Raw genomic sequence first — 26,822 nt, 5'->3', positions numbered from 1 at the left:
GGTCAGGGGGCTCAGGATGCGTGTGGGGCAGGGTGCTGTGTGGGTCAGGGGGCTCAGGATGCGTGTGGGGCAGGGTGCTGTGTGGGGCAGGGGGCTCAGGATGCGTGTGGGCTAGGGTGCTGTGTGGGGCAGGGGGCTCAGGATGCGTGTGGGGCAGGGTGCTGTGTGGGTCAGGGGGCTCAGGATGCGTGTGGGGCAGGGTGCTGTGTGGGGCAGGGGGCTCAGGATGCGTGTGGGGCAGGGTGCTGTGTGGGTCAGGGGGCTCAGGATGCGTGTGGGGCAGGGTGCTGTGTGGGTCAGGGGGCTCAGGATGCGTGTGGGCTAGGGTGCTGTGTGGGGCAGGGGGCTCAGGATGCGTGTGGGCTAGGGTGCTGTGTGGGGCAGGGGGCTCAGGATACGTGTGGGCTAGGGTGCTGTGTGGGGCAGGGGGCTCAGGATGCGTGTGGGCTAGGGTGCTGTGTGGGTCAGGGGGCTCAGGATGCGTGTGGGGCAGGGTGCTGCGTGGGGCAGGGGTGATGGTGATGGGGGCGATGGGGGGATGACCCCACTCCCCGGCTGATGTCCCAGGAGGAGCAAAGGGTTCCCATGGCTGCCACCCCGTGGCTGGGAAAGCACCATCCCAGCTGCTGGGGGGTGGGTTTGCAATGCCCCCCACCATGCATCGAGGGGTGGGGGGGTTGCTGGGGAAGGAGGGTGCTGCCTGCGGGATGGAGCGGGACCTCTCCCAGCACCTCGGGCTCACCCCGGTCTGGAGGCAGGGGTCCGGGGCGGGGGGGGGGGTGTCCCTGCCTGGCACAGGGTGACATGGGGAGTGTGGTGGGGGCCGGGCTGTCCTTTCCCCTTCTAGTCTCCCTGCTGCATGCATGGCCCCGAGCATGGCCGGCTGCAGAGCCTGGAGCCACCCAGCGCCTCCGTGGGATGGCACAGGGGCATCGGGGGGGCTGTGAGTGATGCTGGGGGGGGGGAGCTGGGGAGAGTGTTGGCCCCCAGTCTCAGCCGGCTGAAACGTTCAGAGTGGGGCTGGGGGAAGCCGTCAGCATGGCCGGAATCGGCTTAATGTCAGGAATTTCCTGCCGGGGAGAGGAATCCATGGCATTAATGTGAAAGGCCAAAAAAAGATGATGCTGACCCAAAATCGGTCGCTGGGCTGGGTTGGGGAGGGCAGAGGGCAGCGGGCTCGGCCGTGGCCCCCGCGCCGAAGCCTGTTCCAGCGGGTGGCGGGCGGTGGGAGGTGTTGGGTGGGTTGGGGAGGTGTCCCAGCGGGGTGCCGGGGGCGGGGGGGGGAGGTCTGCAGCAAGGAGACCCCCGGATGCAGCCCCCGCCTGACGCGGCTCTGCTCCCCTCTGGCAGAGAAGACGGGGAAGGTGCTGGGGGAGTTCTGCCGGTGCTACAAGGAGCAGTACGGCGTGGCGCTCTTCAACAGCGTCCGCTACGAGATCGAAGGCAATGGAGGGCCGCAGGCTCAGCTGCTCCATCGCAAGGTAAGAGCCCGGCTCCGCGTGAGGAGCTCCATCTCCATCCCCGGGTCCTCCCAAAAGCTCCGGGCACGTCCCCTCTCCCCGTCCCACCCTGCCGGGGTGGGATGTAGCCCCCGTGCCACTGGTCCAGCCCATCCCCGTGGCATCGTGCACTGTCCGTGAGGCACATGGGGCTCCCTGGGATGATTTTCTTTCCCAGCTCGCATCCAGCAAGCAGGGACAAGGCTGGCTTTGGGCCGCGGCCCCCCTGGATGAGTGTGCTTGGTGACAGGGATGACAGGAGCTCCAGGGACCCCCTGGTGCCCAGGGAAGCCCCAGGCGGGGCATGCCGGCCTGTTGTCCTGCCTCTCTGGGTGCAAGCGATGCTCCAGCCCGGGCAAATACCCGGGGAGGGGTAGCAACCCCCCGGCAGGCATCCCTGACCCCGCGGGGGAAGAGGAGGTGGCTCCAGGTCTGATCTCCAGCAGCTGCCTTTCTCCTGCCTGGCAAAAGGATCCAACCATCGCCCCGGTGGGCGTTGTTTGCTGTGTCTCCGGCACCTGGGGATGGATCCTGCCCTCCCCTCCCATCTCCAAAGGCAAATGCACCCCACCCAGGGCTTCTCACCATCAGACAGGGTTTGGGGTCCCTCCTGGGGGAGCTTCTGTCCTAGGAGTGCTCCTTGAAAGCTGGAGGAGATGTGATTGCACGCGGGGACGGGCTTCTGCTTTTTTCTGGGGCTTAAAGGGGTGTTTCTTTTAAGGAATCTAGAAACTGCACCCATGAGATAAGACTGGAGCCCTAGGTGCTCACAGTGGTTGTCTCCCTGGCCAACCCACGTAGGTGACACCTTACCCAGGCACCCGGACATGCCCCATCTCCTCTGAAAGGTGCCTGGGTGCAGGGTGTGTTGAGAAAAATAAAGGTGTGGAGGTTCCTGGGCAGGAGCTGGGTTCCCAGCGAGGTGTCCCTTGGGTGCCTTGCAATTTTCCAGTTGCTTCACACCCGCCCCCTGCCCGGGGGAGGTACCTCCCTCCCAAGGTTGGTTGCTTCATTAGAAAGCTCCAGCAAGCAGCCCAGGAATGTCTGAGGGACAGCAGGGAGGTCAGGGACGCCGTGCAAGTCTTCTAAAACACCAGTATATAAATAGGACGTTCTGCTTGTGCGATGTCCCGTCTGCTGCCTGTCCTCTGCCCAGGGTCCCAGCAGTGCCACTGGGACGTACTGGGGCTCTAGACACCGCGGGGACCTGCGTGTCCGCGAGGAGCCGGGCAGAGCATCTCCTGCAGCTGGGCTTTGCGCCCCTCAAATACGCCCAAAAAGTCAAGCAGCTGGAGGGTAACGTTCTCCCTGTCCTTGGGCAGGGCTAGCTGCCATCCGGTGTTTGGGTTGTTTGGTTTTTTTTTTTTTACATTTTGTTTATTTTGTACCCTTTTTTTGGGGCCGTCTCCGTGGGAACGCAGTGCTCCCAGACAATACGGGGGGGCTGGTGACCCTCCTGGGTGGAGGGGGACACAGCTGGGCGGGGGTCCGAAGTGCGGCTCGGTCACCTGAAATGCCAGCGAGAAGCAGCAGCGATGAGCAGGAGGAATAAATGTTTCTGCCTTTGGTCTCTCCAGCAGCCCAGGCGTCCCCAGCCAGCAGCGGGGACAGCACACGTCACCTTGGTCCCTGGCGGCCCTGAAAACCTGTCCCCGAGCATCCTCTCTTCTCATAACAGCCCCAGAGCCGCCATACCCAGACCCCGATCTCGCTCCCCATCGCCCCGCGGCAGGGATGCAGGCGACATGGCCCCGCCGCCCTGCACTCCCCCGGCCCCCTCCCTGCCCAGCCCAGCAATTTGGCACATTCCTGCCTGTCCCAGATATTTGCCGGGGTTGGGTGGTGCCGCCTCGGTGCCTCCCTTCGGCGAGCAGGGGACGGCTGCGCCGGGGATCCCAGGATGCTGGTGGCCGTGAGCAGCCGTTCCCTGGCCGAGGGTCCCCCGCGCCTGTGTCAGAGCTCAGCCTGGATGTCATCTCGTTAGCAGCCAGTTTCTGCGGCTTCATTTGCTTTGGGCAGCCGTTGCGAAGCCAGTTTGTAAGGGTTGATTCTCCTTGGATGAGATGCTGATGGGGACTCCCAGGCCTTTCTGTCCCCATCCCTGCTGGTGGCCTTGAGGTTTGGGCTCTCATCCCTCCTGCTGTCCCCCAACAGTTCTTCTCCCCCTTCCAAGGGCTTTGGGAAGCAGCAAGGAGCAGCGAGGTGCTGTCAGCCTGGATGCTGAGCCAAGCTGCTCTCACACCTCCCTGTGGGAAGGGATCTTGGGGTCAGGGAGTGGTGGGGGGGCTTGGGGAAGGCAATGGGGTTCCTGTGAACCAGGAGATGGACAGAGCAGGGAGAGGAGAGGAAAAGGTCCCGGTGCTGAGTGCAAGGTGGGACCCAAGCCCTGGCTGGTCCCTCCTGACGGCCACCGTGGTGGATGGTGGGTGGCCACGATGGGAGAGGCGGCTGCCGCACGCTCCCGCCCTCACGAGAGCTCTCGGCTCTTGTTTATGTTCCTGGGATCATAAAAATTCTTGGGACAAATTCTTGGCTCGCTCAGCCAGGCTGTGTTTGGGATGGCGTAAAAGCTGCCGGCGGGTGGGCCAAAAGGCGCGGGAGAGCTGGCGAGGGGCTGCTCGGCCCCGGGGCGGGGCTCGGGGACGCGGGATGTCCTCAGCCTGTCCCTGTCGCTGGTCCTCCATGAAGTCCAGAGCATGCAAGTGTTGTCTGGTGCTGAGCTCTATGGGGTGGCTTCTTGCTTTTCCTCTTCCACGTCCCACCTGGAGACCATGCAGAGGTTCTTGCCATCTGCAGCTTGCCTGTGACCCGCACCCTGGCAGGATCTTCTGGTTGATGGTCACTACCGGACAGTACCCCGTGTGGTCCCACCTGCCCCAAGCTGGGGAATCGCAGTAGTTGAGTTTGGGAAGAGCTACTGGAGTGCTCTGCACCAACCCACCGCTCAGCCAAGTGAGCTGGAGTCGCTCAGCTGATCTTGGCACGTCTCCCAGGAAGGAGATGCCAGGGACAGAGATGTGACCGTGATGAACACCACCACGTGTGACTTTGCTGCCATAAGAGCAGCCCCTCTGAGGTTTTCTAGGGCTGTGCTGCATGTGGTACTGCTCAAGGTTGTCACCCAGATGCACCTATTCAGGCACCAACATCTGCAATGCTAGAGGAGATAATCCAGTGGTGAACTTGGAGACCCTCAGCATAGCCCTAGCAACGAAAACCCCACCCAAACCACCAAGAACGGACCTTGCTGAGCATCCTGTGCCAGGCTGCGGCCATGGGATGGAGGGGTACCCAGCTGCCCCCCTCTCTGCTCACCCCGTGCCACCCACTGTGTGTCTCCTCCCCACAGGTCCCATTGGAGGACCATGTCATCTACTCGGGCAACCTCTTCCAGTACATCGAGGAGAACAAGAAGTGGAGGAACCGCTTCTGCGTGGTCCCGCACAACTACGGCTTGGTCCTCTACGAGAACAAACTGGTGAGGGGCAACACCCTTTCGCCCATCTCTGGTGGGCACAGCTTCAAAGGGAGACTCGCCATCGCTGCGGTGGCATGGCCATGCTCCCCATCATCCATGACCATCTTTTTCTGCTCAGGCCTATGAGCGGGAGCTGCCGCCTCGTGTGCTAATCAACAGCGCTGGCTACAAGGTCCTCACCTCTGTGGACCAGTACCTGGAGCTGGTGAACAGCAGCCTGCCTGGTGAGTGGTCCTGGTGGCCGCGGGGTGAGGAGGAGTGCTTGGGGTCCCCGGCACCCCAATGCTGCCAGGCATCCCTGGGGACCTTTGGGAAGGGGTGGTTCTGGGGTCTGGGCATCCCTGGGGAACCTCAGGAAGGGATGGGTTTGGGGTGTGGGCATCTGTGTGGACTTTTGGGAAGGGATGGGTTTGGGATGTGGCCATCCTTGTGGACCTTTGGGAAGGGGTGTTTTGGGGTGTGGGCATCCCTGGGGACCTTCTGGAAGGGATGGTTTTGGAGTGTGGGCATCCGTGGGGACCTTCAGGAAGGGGTAGTTTTGGGATGTGGGCTGTAGGGAAGGAGAACAGCCGCATTCCCGCTGTGGGGTGTAGGATGCAGTGTGTGGTATCTGCCACTCGGGTCCTGCCACAGCCACCGGGGAAGGGAGGAAAATGTGTCTGCGGCTCCGTGAGAGCTGCCCCGAGCTGCTGCCACCTCCCTTTCCGGGGGACCCTTAGGCGAAGGCAGCAGCTCCCACTCCTCCATCCAGACCCCCAGGAGGACCAACCATCACCCTGCTCACCGTCCTCCAGTCCTGGGAGGTCAGGGCAGCCCCAGGGAGTGGGGCAGGAGCTGCTGAAATGGCTCAAGTAGGGCAGCGAGCCCTTTGCTAGTTCAGGGCACGGGCACGATGGCAGCAGGGTCGGGCCAGCAGCTCTGGGGAGGGTTTCACACTGGAGTAATGACATTTAATTTTTTTTTTTTCCAATTTTTACTTCTGATTTCCGTTTTGGAAGAAGAAGGGCTCTTTTGCACTTTTTTTGCCCTGTGTTTTCGGTAGGACGCACAGCAAAGGTGCTGGGGAGGAGCTGAGGGGGTCTCACGTGCCCCTCCTGCACCCCCAGCCCCGAATGCTGTGGGAGATGCGACACCCCTGACCCCACAGCATCCCCATCCCTATCCTGCCCCATCCCCTCCTCAAAGCATCCTTCCCCCCTCTGCAGGCGTGACGCCCAAATCGGGGCACTCCCCCATCCTGAAGTGCCCCACGGATTTCCCCCTCATCCTCTGGCACCCCTACGCCCGGCACTATTACTTCTGCGTGATGACGGGCAAGGAGCAGGAGAAGTGGCGGGCGGTTTTCCAGGACTGCGTACGGCACTGCAACAACGGTGAGGGATGCTGCGGGGGGGGCGGATACAGGGGCTCCGGGATGGGGAGAGCATCGTCCTCCTGCTCCGGAGCGGGTGTTGGGGAGCCTGCGGTGGTTGGCTTGGGTTTTGGGCCAAAGGGGATGATTTGGGGACCAAGAGGAGGATTTGGCTGGGGGTTGTTGAGCATCTCATCCTCTCCCTGAAGGAGGGTGGGGAGCGGGAGGGATCCGGCCACCCGGTGCATCCCTGTGCCCGGCTTCATCCCGCTGCCCGTGAGGAACGCGGTGCCTGCACCAGGGCAGGCAGCACGGAGCCCGGCTCAAGAGACACCCTGATGCCCGTTTTCCACCCCGAGGTAGAAAATATTCAGTAACTAAGGTCACCAAGACTCCCAAGCCCCACTGTCCCCCTCCCACCGGCCCCTCCCAGGCTCGGCGAGCGAGGGCAGCGGGGGCTGCGGGGCTGCGGGGGCCGGGGCGGAGGCAGCACCTGCCTCCCACATCAGCGATACTTGGGCAGGAAAACACGATTTTCCTGCTTGGCTGTTGCCTGCGTGCTCCTGGGCTGAGACCCAGGTCCCGGCGGTGCCTTGGGTGGTGAGAAGTTTCCTGGGGAAGGAGGTGCCAGCGCTGAAACCTGCTCAAAATCGGGTCTTTTAGTGGGCGAAGAGCGATGCTGCCTGTTTTTTAAGTACTTACTTCACTCGTGGGAGCTCTGTGTAGCCCTGATTTTGCCAGAGCTGCTGTCTAGGGAGCGGAGTAATGGGGTTGGATCTGGTTTCGGTGGGGGTTTCTGTCCCCCATGTTAGATTAAATCTTCTGAAGGCTTTGCTCTTGCCCTTCCTTTGGATTCTCCTGGCTGCAAAACACATCCATGCGCTGCTGCTGAGCTGGGGGTGGCCGAGCTCGTCGGGATGAGTGTGTCATAGAATCATAGAATCACAGAATGGTTTGGGTTGGAAGGGACCTTAAAGCCCACCCAGTGCCACCCCCTGCCCTGGGCAGGGACACCTCCCACCAGCCCAGGTTGCTCCAAGCCCCGTCCAACCTGGCCTTGAACCCCTCCAGGGATGGGGCAGCCACAGCTTCTCTGGGCAACCTGCGCCAGGGGCGCACCACCCACAGAGTGAAAAATTTCTTCCTGAGATCTCATCTAAATCTCCCCTCTTTCAGTTTAAATCCATTCCTCCTCGTCCCATGGCTCCCCTCCCTGATCCAGAGTCCCTCCCCAGCTTTCCTGGAGCCCCTTCAGGGACTGGAAGGGGCTGGAAGGTCTCCCCGGAGCCTTCTCTTCTCCAGGCTGAACCCCCCCAGCTCTCTCAGCCTGTCCCCACAGCAGAGGGGCTCCAGCCCTCCCAGCATCTCCGGGGCCTCCTCTGGCCCCGCTCCGACAGCCCCGTGTCCTTCCTGTGCTGAGGACTCCAGAGCTGGACGCAGTACTGCAGATGGGGTCTCACCAGAGCAGAGTAGAGGAGCAGAATCACCTCCTCGACCTGTCCCCAGAGCCTACCCAGGGCCTGGGCTCCTCTGGGGGGGGCTGGGTGCAGTGACCCCCCCCACCTCCCCAAGCCTCTCACCCCCCCGGGATGCTGCTGCAGCATCCTTGCTGGGCGCAGGTCAGCACCCCAGGACCCCGATGCTTGCAGGCTGGACCTACAAAGCCGGGGCACTGCGAGCAAAACCAGCTCCTAAATAAAAGAGGAATCAACCTCTCGTACTAAGAAAAAACCAATTTATTAAGTTCTTTATCTTTAATTTCCCCTCCTGGCTGCTGGGTGCTGCTGCGGGAGAGAAGGGAGACGGGAGCCCCTCCGCCATCCCCGCTGCCAGCCGGGGCTGTGCCGTTAAATCCTCTCCTCCTCCTCCTCCTCCTCCTCCTCCTCCTCCTCCTCCTCCTCCTCAGCGGCTGATGGAAAAACTCTGCGCAGGGGAGGGCAGTGGCCTGGGGAGGGCTCCGCGCTGGGGGGGTTTCTGCATTTCTACAGCCTGGATTTCTCTCTGAGATGTTTTTTCCCTCCCGAGTGCCATTTCTGCCCCTCACTGCTCTGAGGTACTGTTTCAAATTCCATGAAAGCTCTTTTGTTACGTTGTCGAGCAATTTAAATTTTTATTTTTTTTTTCCCCCCTTAAATTGGAGGCTCCGTTTCGGCCTCCGCTTGTGATTAGTGTGGGAATTTTCACCTCCCCTTTTAAGACTGCATTTTGGTAACGCCACCTCTTCTGTAAGGACCGGGGACATCGTTCCTCACCCAGGATGTGTCCAGCCTGGTTTCACCGGAGCCTGGGTACCCCGAGAGTGTCCCTTGCCCTGTGTGGTGGCACGCAGGGCTGGAGCAATGCCCGCCCCGCTGGCTTTTGCCCCTGGTTGCGGGTCGTCCAGCTGTGTTTTGGGCAAAAAGTGGCTTGAAAACTCACGTTTCTTTTTCAGCGCCCAGCGAGAGGAGATTATCCCGTGCTGTGAGTGGGGGGGATTTTGAAAAAGGCGAGTCGTAGCATCGCTTTTTGGTGTCGGTTGCTCCCATCCCATGGTGCACCATCACCCCGGGAGCCTTTCCAGCGTAGGGTTCGCGGTTGGGCAGTTGCTTCCCATCCCTGACAAGGCGACCTGAGATCAGTGCTTAATTAGCCACATATTAATGAAGCGAACTCATTAAATTTGCCCTGTGAAGTGACATTGTGGCTTCCCGCGACCAGCCCTGTCTGCTTGTCCCTGGGCAAGGGGATGGGGATGGGGATGGATTCCCTGGGGATGGACCCCACTGACCCAGCGGGGCTCGGCCAGGGACGAGTGACCCTGGTGGGGCGGTGAGACCCCATCTGCAGTGCTGCATCCAGCTCTGGAGTCCTCAGCACAAGAAGGACACGGAGCTGTTGGAGTGGGTCCAGAGGAGGCCCCGGAGATGCTGGGAGGGCTGGAGCCCCTCTGCTGTGGGGACAGGCTGAGAGAGCTGGGGGGGTTCAGCCTGGAGAAGAGAAGGCTCCGGGGAGACCTTCCAGCCCCTTCCAGTCCCTGAAGGGGCTCCAGGAAAGCTGGGGAGGGACTCTGGATCAGGGAGGGGAGTGACGGGATGAGGAGGAACGGTTTTAAACTGAAAGAGGGGAGATTTAGATTGGATATCAGGAAGCAATTCTTTGCTGTGAGGGCGGTGAGCCCCTGGCGCAGGTTGCCCAGAGAAGCTGTGGCTGCCCCATCCCTGGAGGGGTTCAAGGCCAGGTTGGACGGGGCTTGGAGCAACCTGGGCTGGTGGGAGGTGTCCCTGCCCAGGGCAGGGGGGTTGGAACTAGATGATCTCTAAGGTCCCTTCCAACCCAAACCGTTCCATGATTCTATGATGAATCCCGCCCCACTCTCTGTGTGGTTTGGAGGATGAGGTTTGGCCAAAGCAACTCTGGTCGGGGCCGGGGGGGGGGCTGGATCCTGGACCAGGCTGTCCCACCCAGGAGATGATGCTGAGCTGCAAGAAGCCGTGGATGGAGAAGCCCCGGCCCCTGAAAGCTCAGCCCCGCTCTGGCTCCCGCTCCCGCCGAGCACTGAGAAAGGCGCAGACTTCACTTTCTCAGCTGTTTTTCGTTTTTTTTTCCCCCCTGTATATTAAGCTGCCCCTTAGGAAAAGCTGCTTAGGCTCGGAGTTCAACGTAATCATCTTAGAAAAATCCGCGTGCGTTGGAAAAGATCCGCTCACTTACCCAGGGCTGTCCCTCCTGGGAAGGCAGAAACCGCCCCCGGCTGCGTCTCCCCAGGACTTGCAGGGACCTGCTGTCACCCTGCGCTGTCACCGCCGCGGGGATGCTTTCCCGAGCAGGGTGGCTCTGCCTGGGGACCCTTCGCCACAGGGCATGGCCACCACCAGCCACCCTGGGCTCGGTCCCATCCCACCTCCCGCCTGCCAGAGGTCCTGGCATAAGGAAGGGAGTCGGGGTGCCGGGGGGGGTTCACTCCCAGGAGTGTTTCTCCCCGGCTGGAGAGGCTGGGACAAGGAAGGGACATGTGTGGGAAGTGCCAGCAGGCTCCTGGGCTGTCCCGCCTGTCCACTGCCCCCATCTCCTCCTCCTGGGCTCCCAGCACCCTGTCCCTCCTCCTGATGGGTGCTGTGGGGGTGATATCCGAGCCCCCCATCCTGCTGGTGGCCCCTCGAGCTGCAACGACATCCTGGGGACAGCCCAGCCAGCCGGAGCCCGGTGTGCCTCCCGTGGGGACGGCCCCGACTCAGCCCCGATGTCTCTCAGATGCTTTCCTCATCCTCCCAAGCTGCGCCATGCCCTGCAGGGCCCCCCTTCCTCCACTACCCCCCTCTTCCTCCAGCTCCCCTGGCTGCCCCATCCTGCAGTGCTGGTGGGCTCGCCGGGCCCCAAGGAGCATCGGGGGTCACTGAGCCCCCCCATCCCATCCTGCTGAGCTTCTGCAGGTCCCTGTGCCACCATTAAGGCTTGCTGAGCACCCCCCCCCCCCCCGTCCCCATCCCACTGAGCCCCTGCTGCTGCTGTGCTTTTGGGGCTCACTGAGCCCCTGGGTCCCTGTGCACCATGCGGGGCTTGCTGAACCCCCCCATCCTGCTACACCCCTGCTTCTGATGTGTCTTCAGGGTTTGCTGAGCCCTCCATCTTGCTGAGCCCCTGCTCCTGCCATGCCGTAGGGGCTCCCCGAGCCCCCGAGGCCCCATGCACCATCAGGGCTTGCTGCCCACCCCACTCCGCTCCTGCTCACTAAGTCCCCGGGTCCCCATCTGGGGTCACTGAGCCCCCCCATCCCACTGAGCCCCCCCATCCCACTGAGCCCCTGCTCCTAGGTCCTTCCCTGCCCTTTGTCCGACTCTGGGGGGGGTCAATCTGTGGACAGAGTGGGAGCCCCCCAGCCGGGGTGTCTGGGAGACTGCTGCCCCTCTGCCCAGTTAGAGGCAGGGGTCCCCAGTTAGAGGATGGGATTCCCCCCAGTGCTGGTGACACCCCTGGTCTCCTTGTGTGGGTCCGAGGATGTGGGGGATGCGAGGGACCCCCTGCTAAGATGGGCTGAGGTGCTGCAAGCTGTCCCTCGCTCCCCGTGCCAGGCTGCTCACTGGTTCCCCCCCATCCCCTCCCCAGGGATCTCCGAGGATTCCAAAGTGGAGGCTCCAGCCTTCACGGACGCCATCCGCATGTACCGCCAGTCCAAGGAGCAGTACGGCACCTGGGACATGCTCTGTGGCAATGAAACCCAGGTGAGGACCTGTGTCCCCCGCCTGGGGCTGGGGGGGGACGGGGGTCCAGGCTGAGCAGGGTCCCCAGAGCCTCCCGCCTTCGCAGGTCCTGAGCAACCTGGTGATGGAGGAGCTGCTCCCCGAGCTGAGGACCACCATCGGCCCCCGCCTGAAGGGCAAGGCTCAGGAGCGCCAGCGGACCTGGATCCAGGTATGGGGCTGGGGCTGCCGGGGGTTTTAGTGGGGGGCATCATCGCCTGTCCTCCCCCTGCCTGCACTGCCTCTGCTTTGGGGACCGTGCTGCCACCTCCCTTCCTTGCCAGGCTCCGTGGCCTCCGGCTTTCGTGCTGGTCACAGCCAGTACCGTCCCCTCTCCTGGCCCCTGCCAAAGAAGCCGTCCTTATTCTCCACTGTGGCTTTTTAAAGGTCCTTGTTGTGCCCCTGCGAGCAGCCCTGCTTGTCCCTGCCTGCAGCCCTGCCTGTCCCTGCCTTCGCTGCCGCCTCCCTGGGGCCAGGGAAGCAAACAGGAGGAAGCCCAGCCCCGGAGCGAAGCCCATCCTGGCTATATTTAGAGAGCCATTTTTAGAGCAGCACAGGCTAAATCCAGCCCGAACCCTTGCGAAAGAGCGAGGGCTCTTCAAAACTGCCTGTTTAAAACCTTAAAAGCTGATTGATAATTACCACCAAGCTCGTAACATGCCACTGGAGCAGCCTAAAAACACACAAACGCTTCTTTTTCGGTAGCTGCGGTCTTAGCTGTAAAGTTGGGAAGCCTGAAAGAGGCGAGGGGGGTGGGGGGGATGTCTTTGCCTCCCGCTGGCCCCGAAATCACAGCGTTTGGCTGCAAAGTGAGTGTGAAGCCTCAGCGAGCAGCTCCATCCCGCTCATGGACTTGGCTCCTGAGAGCTCAGGGCTGGCTGAGCGGGGCAGGGCACATCTTTCAAACGGGGTCAGGGGCTCTCCTGGGCCACAAGCATCCCCAGACCACCAGCATCCCTGGGCCACCCAGAATTCCCAGACCACCAGCAACCCCGGGCCACCAGCATCCCTGGGCCACCAGCATCCCAGACAACCAGCATCCCCAGACCACCAGCATCCCTGGGCCACCAGCATCCCCAGACCTGCAGCATCTCCAGACCGCCAGTATCCCTGGACCAACAGCATCCCCGGGCCACCCAGAATCCCCAGACTGCCAGCATCCCTGGGCCACCAGCATCCCTGGGCCACCAGCATCCCTGGACCACCAGCATCCCTAGACCTGCCTGGGGCAGGTTGGCTGGCGGAGGCAGTGCTCGACTCTGCGCCCCTCCGGCACTGCTTCAAAGCAGGTTCTGCACCGTGAGAGCTTCATCTCACCCAACTAGGGGGGCCCTGGTGTGGAAAACCTACTGCCAGGCTGCGAGGAGGAGTCTGGTCAGGACATGGGTGAAGGCTTGGCAGGTCCTGCAGGCATCTGGTGCTGGAGGCAGTGGTTGGGGGGGCAGCAGGAGGTGTGGCCCATCCCATCTCTCGTTTGCCAGATCTCAGATGCCGTCTATAGGATGGTCTATGAGCAGACCAAGGCCCAGTACGATGCAGTGGTGGCCAAGTGTGAACAGGAGCGGCCCCAGATGGAAAGCACCATCCGCACGGACATGGACCAGATCATCACTTCAAAGGAGCACTTGGCCAGCAAGATCCGAGGTATGGCTCTGCGGGGACATGGGTGTGTGCATGACCGGCTCTTGTCATGGCACCACCACAACGTGGTTGTCCCTGGGGTGCAGCGTGGCTCCTGCCAGCATGGCCTGGAACCCTCGGGGAGATGCCAGCAGCCACAGTGGCCAGGGTGCACGTTCTCATTGGCGTTGTCCCAGGAGGTGGGGGACAAGGTGGGCAGTGACACCCCCACAAAGCAAGGCAGTGGGGCAGGAAGGGGTTCAATACAGATGAAGGGCCCCCTGCAAGAACCTATTGCGTTGTCTTGCAAGTCTGGGAGACCTCTCCTGGAGGGGCTTGGGGAGAGGAGCAGGTCCCCCTCCCTAGGGTGGGTTTAGGACCTGATTTGCAGAGCTGGAAGGGCAGAGGAGGAGCCTCATCATGCTTAACCCTGTTCTCTGCCCAGCTTTCGTCCTCCCCAAAGCGGAGGTCTGCGTCCGTAACCACGTCCAGCCCTACATCTCCTCCATCCTGGAAGCCCTCATGACCCCCACCAGCCAGGGCTTTGCTGAGGTGCGGGAGGTGTTCTTCAAGGAGGTGACTGACATGAACATGAACATCGTCAACGAAGGTGGCCTGGAGAAGCTGGTGGAGGTGAGACCTGGTGATGCTCCTTGCTGGCTGGTAGGCTTGGGGGTGGCAGGGCCAGTTCTGCTGCCATCCTCAGTGGGGACAGCACTGGGGGACCCCAGGCTGAGAAAATATGTGGGGATGAAGCCTGTGTGGGGTGGCATGTCCCAGCCCCGAGTGTGCGGAGAGGCTGTCCTGCCCTGCTGAGCTTGGCTTTATCCCCAGTACATGGAGAAGCTTTCCCACCTGGCCTTCCACCCCGTCAAGATGCAGTCGTGTTATGAGAAGATGGACCAGCTGAAATTGGAGGGCCTTCAGCAGCGGTTTGATGTCTCCAGCACCTCCGTCTTCAAGCAGAGGGCCCAGATCCACATGAGACAGGTGGGACAGGGACCGGGGTCCTCCCGTGTCCCCCTAGGAAGTGGGAGCAGAGCAGGGAGCTCAGGCTGGTCCAGCCCACGCAGGGATTTAGCTGGGCCATCTGTCCTGTCTCAGGGACCTTCATGGCACCCAGCGAAGGGTGTGTGGTGGATCTGGCCATCTCCTTTGGTCTGGAGCCTGAGCGGGGAGGGAGACCACGGGTGGGCAGCAGCGTGGGGCACCCTTCCAACATGGACTCAGCACCCAGGCTTGGGCGTCACGGCACGGCTGCCCCTTTGCCACTGAGCAAGGCTTGGTAGGCCAATTTTGGGGTCTGATCAAGCCAAACCTGGAGCAGGGTGTAGAAGGGGGAAGGTGAAACCAGTTTTGGGCATCCTCCTCCTCCAGCACCTTCAGTCCCCAGCGTGGAGCCTGTGGATGCCACGCTGGGATGCTGGGGACCTTGCCAGTGTGAAGGCTCATCTTGGTGTGGCAGTGCCCCAAAAGAGCCCCCTGCCCACCCCCACGGTGGGTCCCTTTGTGTCCCCCTGACCATCTGCCTCTGCTCACAGCAAATGGACGATGCCGTGTACACGTTCGAGACGCTGCTCCACCAGGAGCTGGGGAAGCTGCAGGGCAAAGAAGACTTGTGCAAGTCCATCCAGCGCATCCTCGAGAGGGTGCTCAAGGTGAGGGGCGGCAGATCAGGGACTTTGGTGGCCTTCGGTGGCCTTACTCCAAGGGCCAGGGTCCTGGGGAAGAGGACAGGAGTGACCTTTCCGATTTTAATAAAAGTCTTCTGGGGAAATACATCCTTATATTGAGATTTTCATGCGTTTTGCTGGGATGTGGGACAGGTGAGTGGGGAACCACCTGGAGGAGCCAGATCTGACCACGTCCATCGCTGTCAAAGCCACTTGGGGTTCAGGCTGGTCCAAAACCCCTTCTTGCAGGCAGTGGTGGAAGAGTTGGCTCCTACCCAGGCTCAGACACCCCGGGAACTGGCTGGAGAGAAGGGTGCCAGGGGCAGAGGAACCTGCTCATGCCCGTGCAAATGGGTTGGGGGGGTGGCAAATGGCAGGGGTTGTGCCCATGGGCGGGGGGGGGCTGCCAGCCCACAGCCCTCCTTGACGCGGGGCTGCCCTCTCCCTGGCCCTGCAGAAATACGACTACGACAGCAGCACCGTGCGGAAGAAGTTCTTCAGGGAGGCCCTGCTGCAGATCACCATCCCCTTCCTGCTGAAAAAGCTGGCGCCGACCTGCAAGGGGGTAAGAGAGTAACGTTTGGGGTGGGGGGAGTGGGAAGGACCACGTCCCCCATGGAGGGGCTGGAGCATCCCTCCCTCCTTCCCTCCCGTCCCCCCCGGCTGAGCGGCTTCTCCCCCGCGGCAGGAACTCGCCAAGTTTCAGGAGCTGATCTTCGAGGACTTTGCCAGCTACATCCTGGTGGAGAACACTTACGAGGAGGTCGTGCTACAGTCGGTGATGAAAGACATCATGCAAGGTAGGGAGCCAGGGAGCCTGGATCCGCTCAGCGCTGAGCCCGGGGTGGGGGGAGGGGGCTCCAGCACCCGGGGGTGGGTGGTGGGTGCTGGTGGAGTAAGATGAGCGGCACCTGGAGGGCCCGTGATGGGTGCTGGGGGCTGTACGAGGAGGGGTGACCCCACGCAGGGGGTTGTACAAGAAGGGGGTGATCCTGTGCTGGGGGCTGTATGAGGAGGAGGTGGCACCATGCAGGGTGTTGGGGAGTGTAGGAGGAGGGGCTGATCTCAAGCAGGGTGTTGGGGGCTGTATGAGGAGGGGGTGACCCCATGCAGGGTGCTGGGAACCATAGGAGGTCAGGAATGACCCCTTGCAAGGTGCCGGGGGCTGTAGGAGGAGGGGGTGGCCCCATGCAGGGTGCTGGGGGCTGTATGAGGCGGGGGTGACCCCATGCAGGGTGCTGGGGCTGTAGGAGGACAGGAGTGAGCCCTTGCAAGGTGTTGGGGGCTGTATGAGGAGGAGGGTGACCCTGTGCAGGGGGTTGTACAAGGAGGGATGACCCCATGCAGGGTGCTGGGGGTTATATGAGGATGGGGTGACACCATACAGGGTGTTGGGGACTGTAGGAGGAGGGGGTAATCCCAAGCAGGGTGCTGGGGACCACAGGAGGACAGGAATGACCCCTTGCAAGGTGCTGGGGCCTGTAGGAGGAGGGGGTGGCCCTCTGCAGGGGGTTGTATAAGGAGGGGGTGACCCTATGCTGGGGCTATATGAGGAGGGGGTGACGTATGCTGGGTGATGGGGACTGTAGGGGGGGGGCGGGTGACCCCATGCAGGGTGTTGGGGGCTGTACGAGGAGGGGGTGACCCCATGCAGGGTGCTGGGAACTGTAGGAGGACAGGAGTGACCCCATGCAGGGTGCTGGGGTCTGTATGAGGAGGGGGTGACCCCATGCAGGGTGCTGGGGACTGTAGGAGGACAGGAGTGACCCCATGCAGGGTGCTGGGGTCTGTATGAGGAGGGGGTGACCCCACGCGGAGTCCTGGGGGCTGTGTGAGGAGGGGTGACCCCATGACGGGTGCTGGGGGCTGTACCAAGAGCACCTTCCCGCTGGCAGAGCTGAGCGGTGGGTGGGATGCTGAACCCTCTGCTCGGGTCCGGACCCCTCTCCCTGCACCCTGCACCCAAGGGGGTGGCCTGGGAGAGGTGGCGGAGCCTGGCGGGTGCTGCCCGGTGCCCTCAGCCCATCTGACATCTCTCTCCCGGTGTCCCCAGCTGTGAAGGAGGCAGCCGTGCAGCGGAAGCACAACCTGTACCGCGACAGCATGGTCCTGCACAACAGCGATCCCAACCTGCACCTGCTGGGCGAGGGCATCCCCATCGACTGGGGCGAGGAGTACAGTGGGCAGCCCGAGGCCGAGTCGGCCGCCGACAAGCGCCGCAGGGCCAAGCAAGTGGTGTCGGTGATCCAAGACGACGAGGGGGTCCTGTCCTACGAGGTGGGAGCCGAGGAGCTGCTGCAGCCCGGCTCCCCGGAGCCACGGGAGCCGAAGGAGCCGGAGGAACCGGACCCTGCGGCACCACCGAGCTCCCCAGATGGGGTGCAGGAGATCCAGGAGGCGCTGGCCAAGGAGAGCCTCGGGGATGGCGTGGAGGCGGAGGAGCGGCTGACGAACGGGACCGACGCCACGCGGGAGAGCGGTGCCACCGAAGAGGTGGCGGTGGTGGCAGGGTCTGTCCCAGGTGATGTTCCCACCCAGGGTCTGGCCAGCGAGGGAGACGGGGTGCACCGCGCTGCAACGGCATCGCCTGCACCTGGAGCTGAAGTCCCAGCAGGGACTGGCGTGCAAAATGCCGCACCAGCATCACCTGTCCCTGGCGCTGAGGTCTCATCAGGGGCTGGGGTGCAACATGCCACACCAGCATCACCCATACCAGCATCACCTGTCCCCGGAGCCGATGTCCCATCAGGGGCTGGGGTGCAATATGCCACACCGGCATCACCCGTGCCACCATCACCCATGCCCAGAGCCGATGTCCCATCAAGGGCCAGCATGCAACACACCGCACCGCCATCACCCAAACCCAGAGCCGATGTCCCATCAGAGGCCGCGGTGCCCCATGCCACACCAGCAGCATCACCTGCACCCGGAGCCGAGACCCCATCACCGTCCGCCGGGATGGCTTGCCACCAGCCCAATGACAAGGAGACAGGCGAGGAGGTGACCTCCCCGGGTGGCCGGTGCAGCCCCCTGCAGCCCACGAGCACGACAGAGAGCGGTGAGGGGGTGCAGACTGAGTTCTAGCCTCGGGCCCCCCCCACCATGGACTGGCCCCGGTGACACTGGGGGTTGGGGTAGGGGGAATAGGACCCGCTGCACTGCCGGGGATGGAGAGTGGTGCCGCGGGAGAGGGAGGGGATGGGAGACACCGAGACCTTATTGCCTAGCTGGGGGGGGGGGGGGTCCCCGCCGCTGCGTGAGGCTGGCCACAGCTAAGTGGTCCTATTGGGTCGGACTGGGGGAGGCCCCTGGCCCGGCACGGGACACCCCCTGCACTCTGCTCTGTCCTTCTTCTGCCTTATTTTCTTCTTTTCTACTGAAGAGATGCTTTGTCTGCCCCCCCCCAGCACAAGTGCCTGGGGCTGCCGGGGCGGGGGGGTACTAGTCCTGCTGTGGACGGGTGTGCGGGGTGCTCCTGGCTGCCCCCGGGGTTGTCCCCTGGGAGGGGATGGCCGGGGGTGGGGGGGGACAGGGAGTGTCCTGGGAGCCTGCCTACCGCCATCCCACCCAGCCGGCTCCGGGAGTGCCAGTGGGAGCGGGGACCACGGGGGAATGATGGAAAAACGTGATGGCAGCTAGGGCATGGCCGGGATACAGCAACGCTGGGTGGCTTGAACTGCTGCCAGAGGGGCAAGAGCTGGGGCAGGCTGGGCTCCTGGCACCCAGGGTGGGCTCATGGCACCCAGAGTGGGCTCCTGGCACCCAGGCTGGGCTCCTGGCACCCAGGGTGGGCTCCTGGCACCCAGCGTGGGCTCATGGCACCCAGAGTGGGCTCCTGGCACCCAGGCTGGGCTCCCGGCACCCGGCACCCACCCTCACCCCAGGGTCTATTTAAATTCAGAGTAAAAACTTAGCAGGGCGCTCACACAATGTCTCCAGCTCTGCCCGGCAGGACTGGGCTGGCTCCGGCTCGCCGTGCGTGGGAGGGGGGGTCCCAACTCTTGCCCCCTACCCACCCCCCCCAGCACCGTGAGTTCTCCAGCTCTCAGCTTTCGCAGGTTTTGTCACCTGCGGTGACAGCCGAGCAAAGAGCTGGTGCCTTCTCAGCCATGGGGAGGGGGACGGGAATGGTGCAGGCCGCCCCCCCCCCCCAAGAGATGCTCAAAGCCCCTGAGCTGGGGCGGGGGGGGGGGCGGTTGGCAGCACTCCTGAGTGCGAGACACGTGTGTGGGTGCACGGAGCAGGGACCAGCACCCCGACACCCGCCTGTATTTTAGGTGCCGCTGTTTCTGCCTCTGAAAGGAGGCGGGGGGGGGTGCCCAGCCTAACCCAGTCGGGGAGGTCCCGTCCCCCCCGCCCCCCCCCAAAGTGCCTTGCGTTGGGAACTTAAAACCTGTCTCTTCCAGGATATTTTATTAAGAAAGTTATACAAATGTTTAAAAATATGCTTATAATAATTAATAAAATGGAAAAGCTTTATTTAAAGCCAGAGGCGGCTGTCCTTATTCCTGAACCACCCCCCACCCCCCCCCAGCTGGGGCTGCACTGGAGGGGTAGGGCTGGGGCTCCCCCCTCCCACTGTGACTGGGGGTGCAGGGGCGGGGGGGTGTCACATCCCGGGGCCACCCAGCGGCAACACGAGCCAGGACTCGACCGCCCGAGATGATTTTTATTAAAAGGGGTGTCCCGAGGAAGCAGCAAGAGGCACCCGCAGCAGCAGCTTCCCCTCGGCACGGCCACCCCGACGGTGCGGGGGGTGCTCCCACCCCATCCCTGAAGCACTGTGCAGGAGGAGGGGGAGGGGCGGGGGGGGGGGGCAGCAGGACCCACTCACCACCCCCCCCCCCCTCCATTACTCCCAAAAGGCACTGTGTGAAGAGGGGCTTGGTGCAGAGCAGCTCCGGGTGCCTGTCCCCAGCACGTCCCCTTCCCTGCACACTGGACCATTCCCATTCCAGCCAGGATGAACCCACCCCCCCGAAAAGTGTCTGTGGGGGGGGAAGGAAATGCCCAGCACCCCCCCACTGTCATCACCCGGCCAAAGCTCCCTGAGAGCCGGGGGACAGCCACCTGCCGAGGAGCGTGGACGCGTGGCAGGGTGCTGGCCGTGGGGCTCCCAGCGCCTCCCCCAGCACTGAGGGTCCCCGCAGCACGTCCCTGGGGTGCTGCGTCCCACACAGCACGGGGACAAGGACAGACCCAGCAGAAGTCACAGCAGCTATTCCACACAAGGTAGCAGGAGGCGTGGAGCACATCACCCACCATCCTGGGGGGACTAGGCGGGGCGGGGGGGTGGATCTAGCCCCGACCGAGCAGGGGGTACACCACGAAATAGCCCAGTGTGGAGCCGGCGATGGCCCCCAGGAAGATCCAGGCGTTGTAGGACATGACGGCCAGCATCACCATGTAGCCCAGCACCACCTGCACCACGTGGAACAGTGTCTGGCCGACGTGGTACCGAAACCACCTACTGAAGAAGATGGGACACCCCCTCATCAGCGAGGGGCTGGGGCAGCCGGCATCTCCCACCACCACCATCAGCATCCTGGAGCGGCCAGAGATGGGTTTGGGGAGCGGGGAGAGGGATGGGGGCTGCAAACGGCGGCGCAGGGGGAAATCCTGCTCCAATGGAATGGGGAGGATATTATTATGCAGAGGGCTGGAGCCCCTCTGCTGTGAGGACAGGCTGAGAGAGTTGGGGGGGGTTCAGCCTGGAGAAGAGAAGGCTCCGGGGAGAACTTCGAGCCCCTTCCAGTCCCTAAAGGGGCTCCAGGAAAGCTGGGGAGGGACTCTGGATCAGGGAGGGGAGCCACAGGACAAGGGGGAATGGCTTCAAACTGGTAAAGGGGAGACTTAGATGAGATATTAGGAGGAAATTCTTTGCTGTGAGGGCGGTGAGCCCCTGGCCCAGGTTGCCCAGAGAAGCTGTGGCTGCCCCATCCCTGGAGGGGTTCAAGGCCAGGTTGGACGGGGCTTGGAGCAACCTGGGCTGGTGGGAGGTGTCCCTGCCCAGGGCAGTGGGGTTGGAACTAGATGATCTTTAAGGTCCCTTCCAACCCAAACCATTCCATGATTCTATGATTCTATGATAAAACCACTCTGGACATCTCCCGAAGTACCTGGAGGGGCTGGGATGCCCCCGGGGCCACCTCCCCAGGCTGCAACATACCCCTGCCCTGGAAGCCTGTTACTCCAGGGCTGCCTCTTCACAGCCTTTCTCCCCTCCTATGCTGGCCCAGGGATCACCCACCCGCCCCTGAGCCCCCCCCGGCTGGGTGCAGAGTGGGGGATCCTGCGGTACCTGCCCTGCGTGGGGCCAGTGTCCCCCTCCTTGGGCTCCAGCAGCGACTCCTGGCTGATGCTGCGGGGCAGAGCCAGCAGCGCCTGCCGCAGCAGCACGGCCTTGCCCATCTTCACAGCTTCGTAAAGCACGGACAGCAGCAGGATCACCAGCACGGAGAGCGCCATCCCTGCAGGAGAAACACACACATGTGGGGGGGAGGTGGAGGGGGTCGGCAGGTCCCAGTATGAAGGGCTTGGGCATAGCCATGGGATAAGGTGGAGGGAAAGGAGGGGGAAGGCAGCAGGTTTGTGAAGTGCTGGGAAATGGTATATTTAGCCCAATATCCCCTCTAAATCCATCGGGAGTATTTTTTGGAGGGGGTTGCTCCGGGGAAAAAAAAAAAAAAGTGAAAAAAAAGAATAGCCTCTTTGCATCGCCTCCACAAAAATGTAGGGCTTAAAACATGATGCTGGGGCAATAATTAAAAAAAAAAGAAGCGTAAAAGAAAATGGGAAGCTGAGCCATCACTGAGTGACGCTGCGGGGGGGTGGGGGTGGCAGGCCTGGGGGGAGGATGCTTCCCGCACCTCCCTGCCCGCGGCTCTTGGCTTGGGAGGATCGACCCCTGCCCGCGGCATTTCCAGGGCACGAACTGCTCAGCGGAGTAGGAAAGGGTTGGCAAAAATCGGGCAGTGCCCTCCGGGCTATAATGGAGCATCGACCCGCCCCCATCAATGCTGGGTGGGGGCCCTGCTCTCCCCCCTCCCAGCCCATCGCTCCTGCCAGAAATGCGGGGGTTTCTCTGCCCCGCATCCTTTTTACCCGGGAGGAGGGCACAGCCGGTGGCGGATGGACGGCCGGCCGGCAGGAGGGGTGTCTCAGGGCCAGGCGGGGGCTGGCAGCCTACCTGTGGGGGTGTGGACGCTCCAAAAGTCAAAGAGCAGCACCACCGTGTCCGAGAAGTAGAAGGACATCTGGAAGAGAAGCCAAGGAAAGGGCAGCGGGGGGAAGGGGCACCCACATCTTCAGTGGGTCCACGCACACCCCCACCCCGAAGGGCCAAGCCCCAAGTGACGACGCTCAGCTGGGCTTTTACCAAATGATGCAATTATTTTTTCCCCCCCCCACCCGATTTCTGAAACGGGAAGAGGAACTTGCACTGAAAAATCACAGTCACGCTGACCGGCCCGAGCTCCTCCCGTGACTTCTACGGGACAATGTTCACCTCCAGCAGCAGCTCCTGTGCGTGTCTGGGCTGGCAAGAAAAAGCCAGAGTTTATCCCTGTGATAAAGAGAGACAAACCTGGGACTTCATTAGCCCGGATTGGAGTGGGGAAGGTCCATGGGAGACAGACGGAGGCTGGTGGATGCCGTCCGCAGCCTGAAGTGGCCAGAGCCCAGCCACCCTCCGCTTTCCCCTGCCTCCCAGGGGTGTCTCCTGCATCGCCGGGACACACCGAGGCACCCAGTGCCACACGTGCCACTGCGTGACGCGGGGTGCCAGGTCCAGGGATGGCTCCCTGGCAGAGGAGCATCAGTCCAAACACTGTCCGTCTGTCCGTCCTGGGGCTGCCGGCACCTACAGAGGCATCGAACCTCCTCCTTTATCTCGCCGAAACAGGAGGAGCAAGTATGGCTCTTGTGTAACGAACCCACCCACAGAGCCGACACCACAGCTGCCAAGTCTCGCTCGTTTTACCACAAAGAAAAATATGTATTTAGGTGGTTTTTTTTTCCTCTTTAGGTAGCGTTTGCGGGGCTGGTGCCCTCTCCTCTGCCGCACTGACCTGGCTTTGGCCGCGTGTCCCTGCTGTTAGTGACACCGGCAGATGCGGGCGAGGGGACTGGCCTTGGCCAGAAATACCATCCACGCTGCCGCCGGGCTCTGATTACACCCTTCGGCCACTTGTTACCCAGCGCATATTAGCAAGTGTAATTGGCTCATGCTTTCAAGCCTCCTTTGGCAACAGATTAACGATAATTAGCCTTTAAAGGAAGTTATTTCCCCTTTGCAGGCTTCACCCACAAGTCTGTAGCGCTGTGTAAGGAGGAGGTAACTCTTTTAGGGACAGGGTGAAGATCCCCTCGCTGCACCAGGTCTCCCAACCTGGGGTGAAGCCACGTGTCTTTGGGCACGCAGAGTGACAATAAGGCCAAAACGATGCTCCTTGGGCCAGTGGCCCCTCTCCTATAGCGATGCCATAGCGTGATTTCTCCGGAGACGGCATCTTGCTGGGTGAGACCCCGTGTGGCAAGAGGGCGAGTCCTAAAAATCTCCACGCTCTTTGCAAGGGGGGGAATTTCGCTGCCGGGGCGATGCGACGGGTCCCCAGGGATGCCGGTGGGAAGGATGCGGTCCTGTCCTCCTGTCCTCACCCACCTGCCCACGCGGCGGTGATTCAGCAGGCGCCCGGGCAAGGCTGCGCCCAGCTCCTCCTCTGCACCTCGCAGGTAATCACTCATGCAAATAAAGCCGCTGAAAAACATCCTCCACTGCCTCTGCTCATACACGCAACACGCGTGAGAGTTTTTTTTTACACGCTGACGGTGGTGAGACCCTGGCCCAGGTTGCCCAGAGAAAGTGGGAGATGCCCCATCCCTGGAAATATTCACATGCAGGTGGACGGGGCTCTGAGCAACCTGATATCCCCACTCATGGCAGGGGGGGTTGGACTAGATGGCCTTTAAAGGTCCTTTCCAACTCTAACCATTTTTTTTCTATTTAGGATGAAGGGGAAGGGTTTTAAACTGAATGAAGGGAGATTTAGACTGGATCTGAGGAAGAAATTGTTTGCTGTGAGGGTGGTGAGCCCCTGGCCCAGGTTGCCCAGAGAAGCTGTGGCTGCCCCATCCCTGGAGGGGTTCAAGGCCAGGTTGGACGGGGCTTGGAGCAACCTGGGCTGGTGGGAGGTGTCCCTGCCCAGGGCAGGGGGTGGAACGGGATGAACTTTAAGGTCCCTTCCAACCCAAACCATTGTGATTCTATGATGTGCGTTTTGTGGCTGTATCCGCTGCAGTTTGGGGGTTACTCTTTGCCATCAAGTGAGAAACCAGTGGTGCCTGTGCAGAGCAGTGTCAGGCTGCCCTGTACATCCCAACCTGCTGCTCCGGTCCAACCGGGACACCTGTCCCCGCGCGTCGGGACGAGCCTGTCATTCTGCATCGCACTGACCCCTGGGAGGCAAAACACCATGGCAAGCAGGCAGCCGTCCCAGCCAGCCGGAGCTGCAGCCCCACGCTGGGGACGCAGTGGCCCGGGGAGGTGTCCCCACACTGGGATGCTCCTTGGAGCCGGTGTGAGCCACCCTCTGGACTTCGCAGGGATGCTGCTGTGGGGGGCTTATGCCAGCGAACTGGGGGGGGATGTGGTAGCCTTAAACATGTCTGAGCTCAGAGCACGAAGCCAACCCGCCCCAGGTGATGGTTTAAGGCCCGGGCCGTGACCCGAGCTCCCGTTGCGAGTGCCCGGTGTAAGGCTGCACCCACGGCAGCCCCCCCACAGGCGATGGGGAGCGGGGGACGGGACAGCGGGGGACGGGAGAGCCTTCGGGGTGGGGACGCAGTGGCAGAGGGGTGCGAGGAGCAGACGGACGGACAGACAGAGAGCCCACCCCGCAGAAACGGCACCCGGGGCGACAGCGGAGCCGGGGGTAAACGAGTGCCGGGGCGAAGCCGCGGCCGGAGCTAGCGGTGCCCGGAGGGTGAATGGCGATGCCGCAGCCTTTAAACGGGGCTTATCCGCAGGGAGGCGGTGGTGGTGGGGGGTGGTTCCGGGGTGATTTACGGCAGCGGGGCCGTACCCGGGGCGCACCCCCGTCCCCACCGGCCCCCTTTTTGTCCGGGACCCTCCCCCTCGGCGAGGCTGGGCTGGGCTCACCTGCATGGCGGCAGCGCGGAGCCCGTCCCGGAGCAGCCCGTCCCGGTGCAGCGCAGCCCGTCCCCGCTCAGCCCGTCCCGCTGTCGCCCGCCCCGTCCCGCCCCGTCGCGGCGGGTGACGCGGGCGCGGGGCTCCCCGGGAGCTGTAGTGCGGCGGGGCCGGCACCCGTGTGACCCTCGCCCCGGCACCGCTTCCCCCGTCAGCCCCGCCGTGGGGGCGGTCGGCATCCCCGCGGAGACCTTCGAGCCCCTTCCAGTCCCTAAAGGGGCTCCAGGAAAGCTGGGGAGGGACTCTGGATCAGGGAGGGGAGCCATGGGACGAGGGGGAACGGTTTTAAACTGAAAGAGGGGAGATTTAGACGAGATCTGAGGAAGAAATTCTTTGCTGTGAGGGCGGTGAGCCCCTGGCGCAGGTTGCCCAGAGAAGCTGTGGCTGCCCCATCCCTGGAGGGGTTCAAGGCCAGGTTGGACGGGGCTTGGAGCAACCTGGGCTGGTGGGAGGTGTCCCTGCCCAGGGCAGGGGGTGGCACTGGGTGATTTTTAAGGTCCCTTCCAACCCGAACCATTCTGTGATCCCTGCGGAAAGAGGGGGCCTGACCTCCTTGGGGGCTTTGCTTGCCCTTCGCCCCATCCCTAACGCCCTCCCCACAAAGGGCACGGTCCGATCACAAGGCCCCTCAAAGCATCCACTCAGCGTTTTCTGCCGGTTTTCCCCACGGAGGCAGGAGAGCCGGGTATCACCAAGTGTTTGCAACCTCAGCTGCCTTGCAGCTGCAAAATACAGAAAGATTTTTTTTTTTTTTTTCCTCAGCCTTTCCCGGAAAGAGGCAGGACAGACCGAAGGGGAACTTGACTCGTTCCTTGCTGGCACACGCTGGCCATCTCTGTTACACCAGCAGGAGGATGGAGTGCTGGAGCTCCCCCTGCCTCAGTTTCCCCAAGTGCAAACGGGCGCTGATGCCCACAAAGGCACCCAGTGCCTGCCAGCAAATTTATGTGTAACTCCCTGCTTGGGAAGGCAATACAGGGCTGCAGGCAAAAGATCGTATTTGGTATTCTCTGGTCTTTCTCTGGTCTCCCTTCCTTTGATCTTTAATGTCCCATCCAACCCAAACCATTCTGTGGTAATGAGTGTATTTTTCCTTATGGCCAGAGAGGTGGAACTGGAGTTATTCAGGGTTTGTTTGCTGCTTGAATTCAGAAGAAATATTCAATAAACCCACCCAATGTTGCTACTTCTCTTTAAACTCCTTCCTCAAAAGTTTCCATCAAAAATGGACACTCGTTTTTTTTGGCAGCTGCAGCTCCTCTGGGTTGTGGCCAGCGTGGCCAGCGGGTGAGGTGAGGCATGGACTGTGCGTGCCACTTTCCTTCTCCGCAAAAACACAGCGGAAAATGCTGCTAAAATGAGCAATTTGCAAAAAAAAAAATAATAAAAAAAAATAGTTTGCTGGTACATGACATTCTGCTCTGGTTTTCTCCCCAGGATCTAACGTGTCCCTTGAGTTGGAATTTAATTTTCCCTTTGCAATCTGCTGCATACTGTCTTCCCCACCGGCCCCTGGGGGCCGTGCCAGACCCTGGGCGCTGTCGGCCCCCTCTGCCCGTGCTGCAGCAACCCCCCTCCTCCTGGCCAGCCCCACTGCAAATGGCTTCTCTTCCCCTTTCACCCCCCTGAGACGAGGGGAAGTCTCTGCATGTCCGGCACTGGGGTTTCGCCTGCACCCGTGGTGATAGAATCATGGAATGCTTCAGGTTGGAAGGGACCTTAAAGCCCACCCAGTGCCACCCCCTGCCCTGGGCAGGGACACCTCCCACCAGCCCAGG

At 62.1% G+C, this 26,822-nt stretch overlaps 2 protein-coding genes across 4 annotated transcripts in view; one reads left to right on the top strand and one right to left on the bottom strand.

Annotated features, from left to right (window-relative positions):
- Positions 1-19,322, top strand: part of NIBAN2 (niban apoptosis regulator 2) — a 36,659-nt gene extending 17,337 nt beyond the window's left edge. The window contains exons 2-14 of the mRNA XM_074608728.1: positions 1,351-1,481; positions 4,849-4,977; positions 5,096-5,201; positions 6,183-6,350; positions 11,411-11,526; positions 11,612-11,716; positions 13,026-13,188; positions 13,610-13,797; positions 13,999-14,154; positions 14,706-14,822; positions 15,295-15,402; positions 15,526-15,637; positions 16,891-19,322. Coding sequence (XP_074464829.1) covers positions 1,351-1,481; positions 4,849-4,977; positions 5,096-5,201; positions 6,183-6,350; positions 11,411-11,526; positions 11,612-11,716; positions 13,026-13,188; positions 13,610-13,797; positions 13,999-14,154; positions 14,706-14,822; positions 15,295-15,402; positions 15,526-15,637; positions 16,891-17,921 — 2,630 coding nt within the window. The 3' untranslated portion in view covers positions 17,922-19,322. The remainder of the gene's footprint in view (positions 1-1,350; positions 1,482-4,848; positions 4,978-5,095; positions 5,202-6,182; positions 6,351-11,410; positions 11,527-11,611; positions 11,717-13,025; positions 13,189-13,609; positions 13,798-13,998; positions 14,155-14,705; positions 14,823-15,294; positions 15,403-15,525; positions 15,638-16,890) is intronic.
- SLC31A2 (solute carrier family 31 member 2) lies at positions 19,295-25,095 on the bottom strand. Of its 3 annotated transcripts, none has more exons than XM_074608731.1 (4): positions 24,997-25,095; positions 22,027-22,093; positions 21,139-21,307; positions 19,295-20,307 (listed from the first exon to the last, which is right to left on the bottom strand). In XM_074608731.1, exons 1-4 carry the CDS (start codon positions 25,000-25,002, stop codon positions 20,136-20,138), a joined length of 414 nt encoding a protein of 137 aa, XP_074464832.1. In that variant the 5' UTR covers positions 25,003-25,095; the 3' UTR covers positions 19,295-20,135. The 3 variants fall into 3 exon arrangements, with proteins under 3 accessions (XP_074464832.1, XP_074464831.1, XP_074464830.1); XM_074608730.1 differs by lacking the exon at positions 24,997-25,095 and adding an exon at positions 22,423-22,908; XM_074608729.1 differs by lacking the exon at positions 24,997-25,095 and adding an exon at positions 22,423-22,713 and having other exon boundaries at positions 19,992-20,304.
- Between the last annotated feature and the right edge of the window lie 1,727 nt (positions 25,096-26,822).

The sequence above is a fragment of the Larus michahellis genome, chromosome 15, assembly GCF_964199755.1.
Source record: "Larus michahellis chromosome 15, bLarMic1.1, whole genome shotgun sequence".
NCBI classification, from domain to species: Eukaryota; Metazoa; Chordata; class Aves; order Charadriiformes; family Laridae; genus Larus; species Larus michahellis.
The sequence above is the reverse complement of the archived record's forward strand: the minus strand, read 5'-3'. Positions and strand labels throughout refer to the sequence as shown.

Coding starts and splice junctions, on each gene's coding strand:
- SLC31A2 (XM_074608730.1), bottom strand. CDS start 22,563: ATGCAGGAGACACCCCTGGGAGGCAGGGGAAAGCGGAGGGTGGCTGGG. Junction 21,308..22,026: donor GAGCGTCCACACCCCCACAG/GTAGGCTGCCAG, acceptor TTTCTCCTGCAG/GGATGGCGCTCTCCGTGCTG. Junction 20,308..21,138: donor ACTGGCCCCACGCAGGGCAG/GTACCGCAGGAT, acceptor CATCTTCTTCAG/TAGGTGGTTTCGGTACCACG.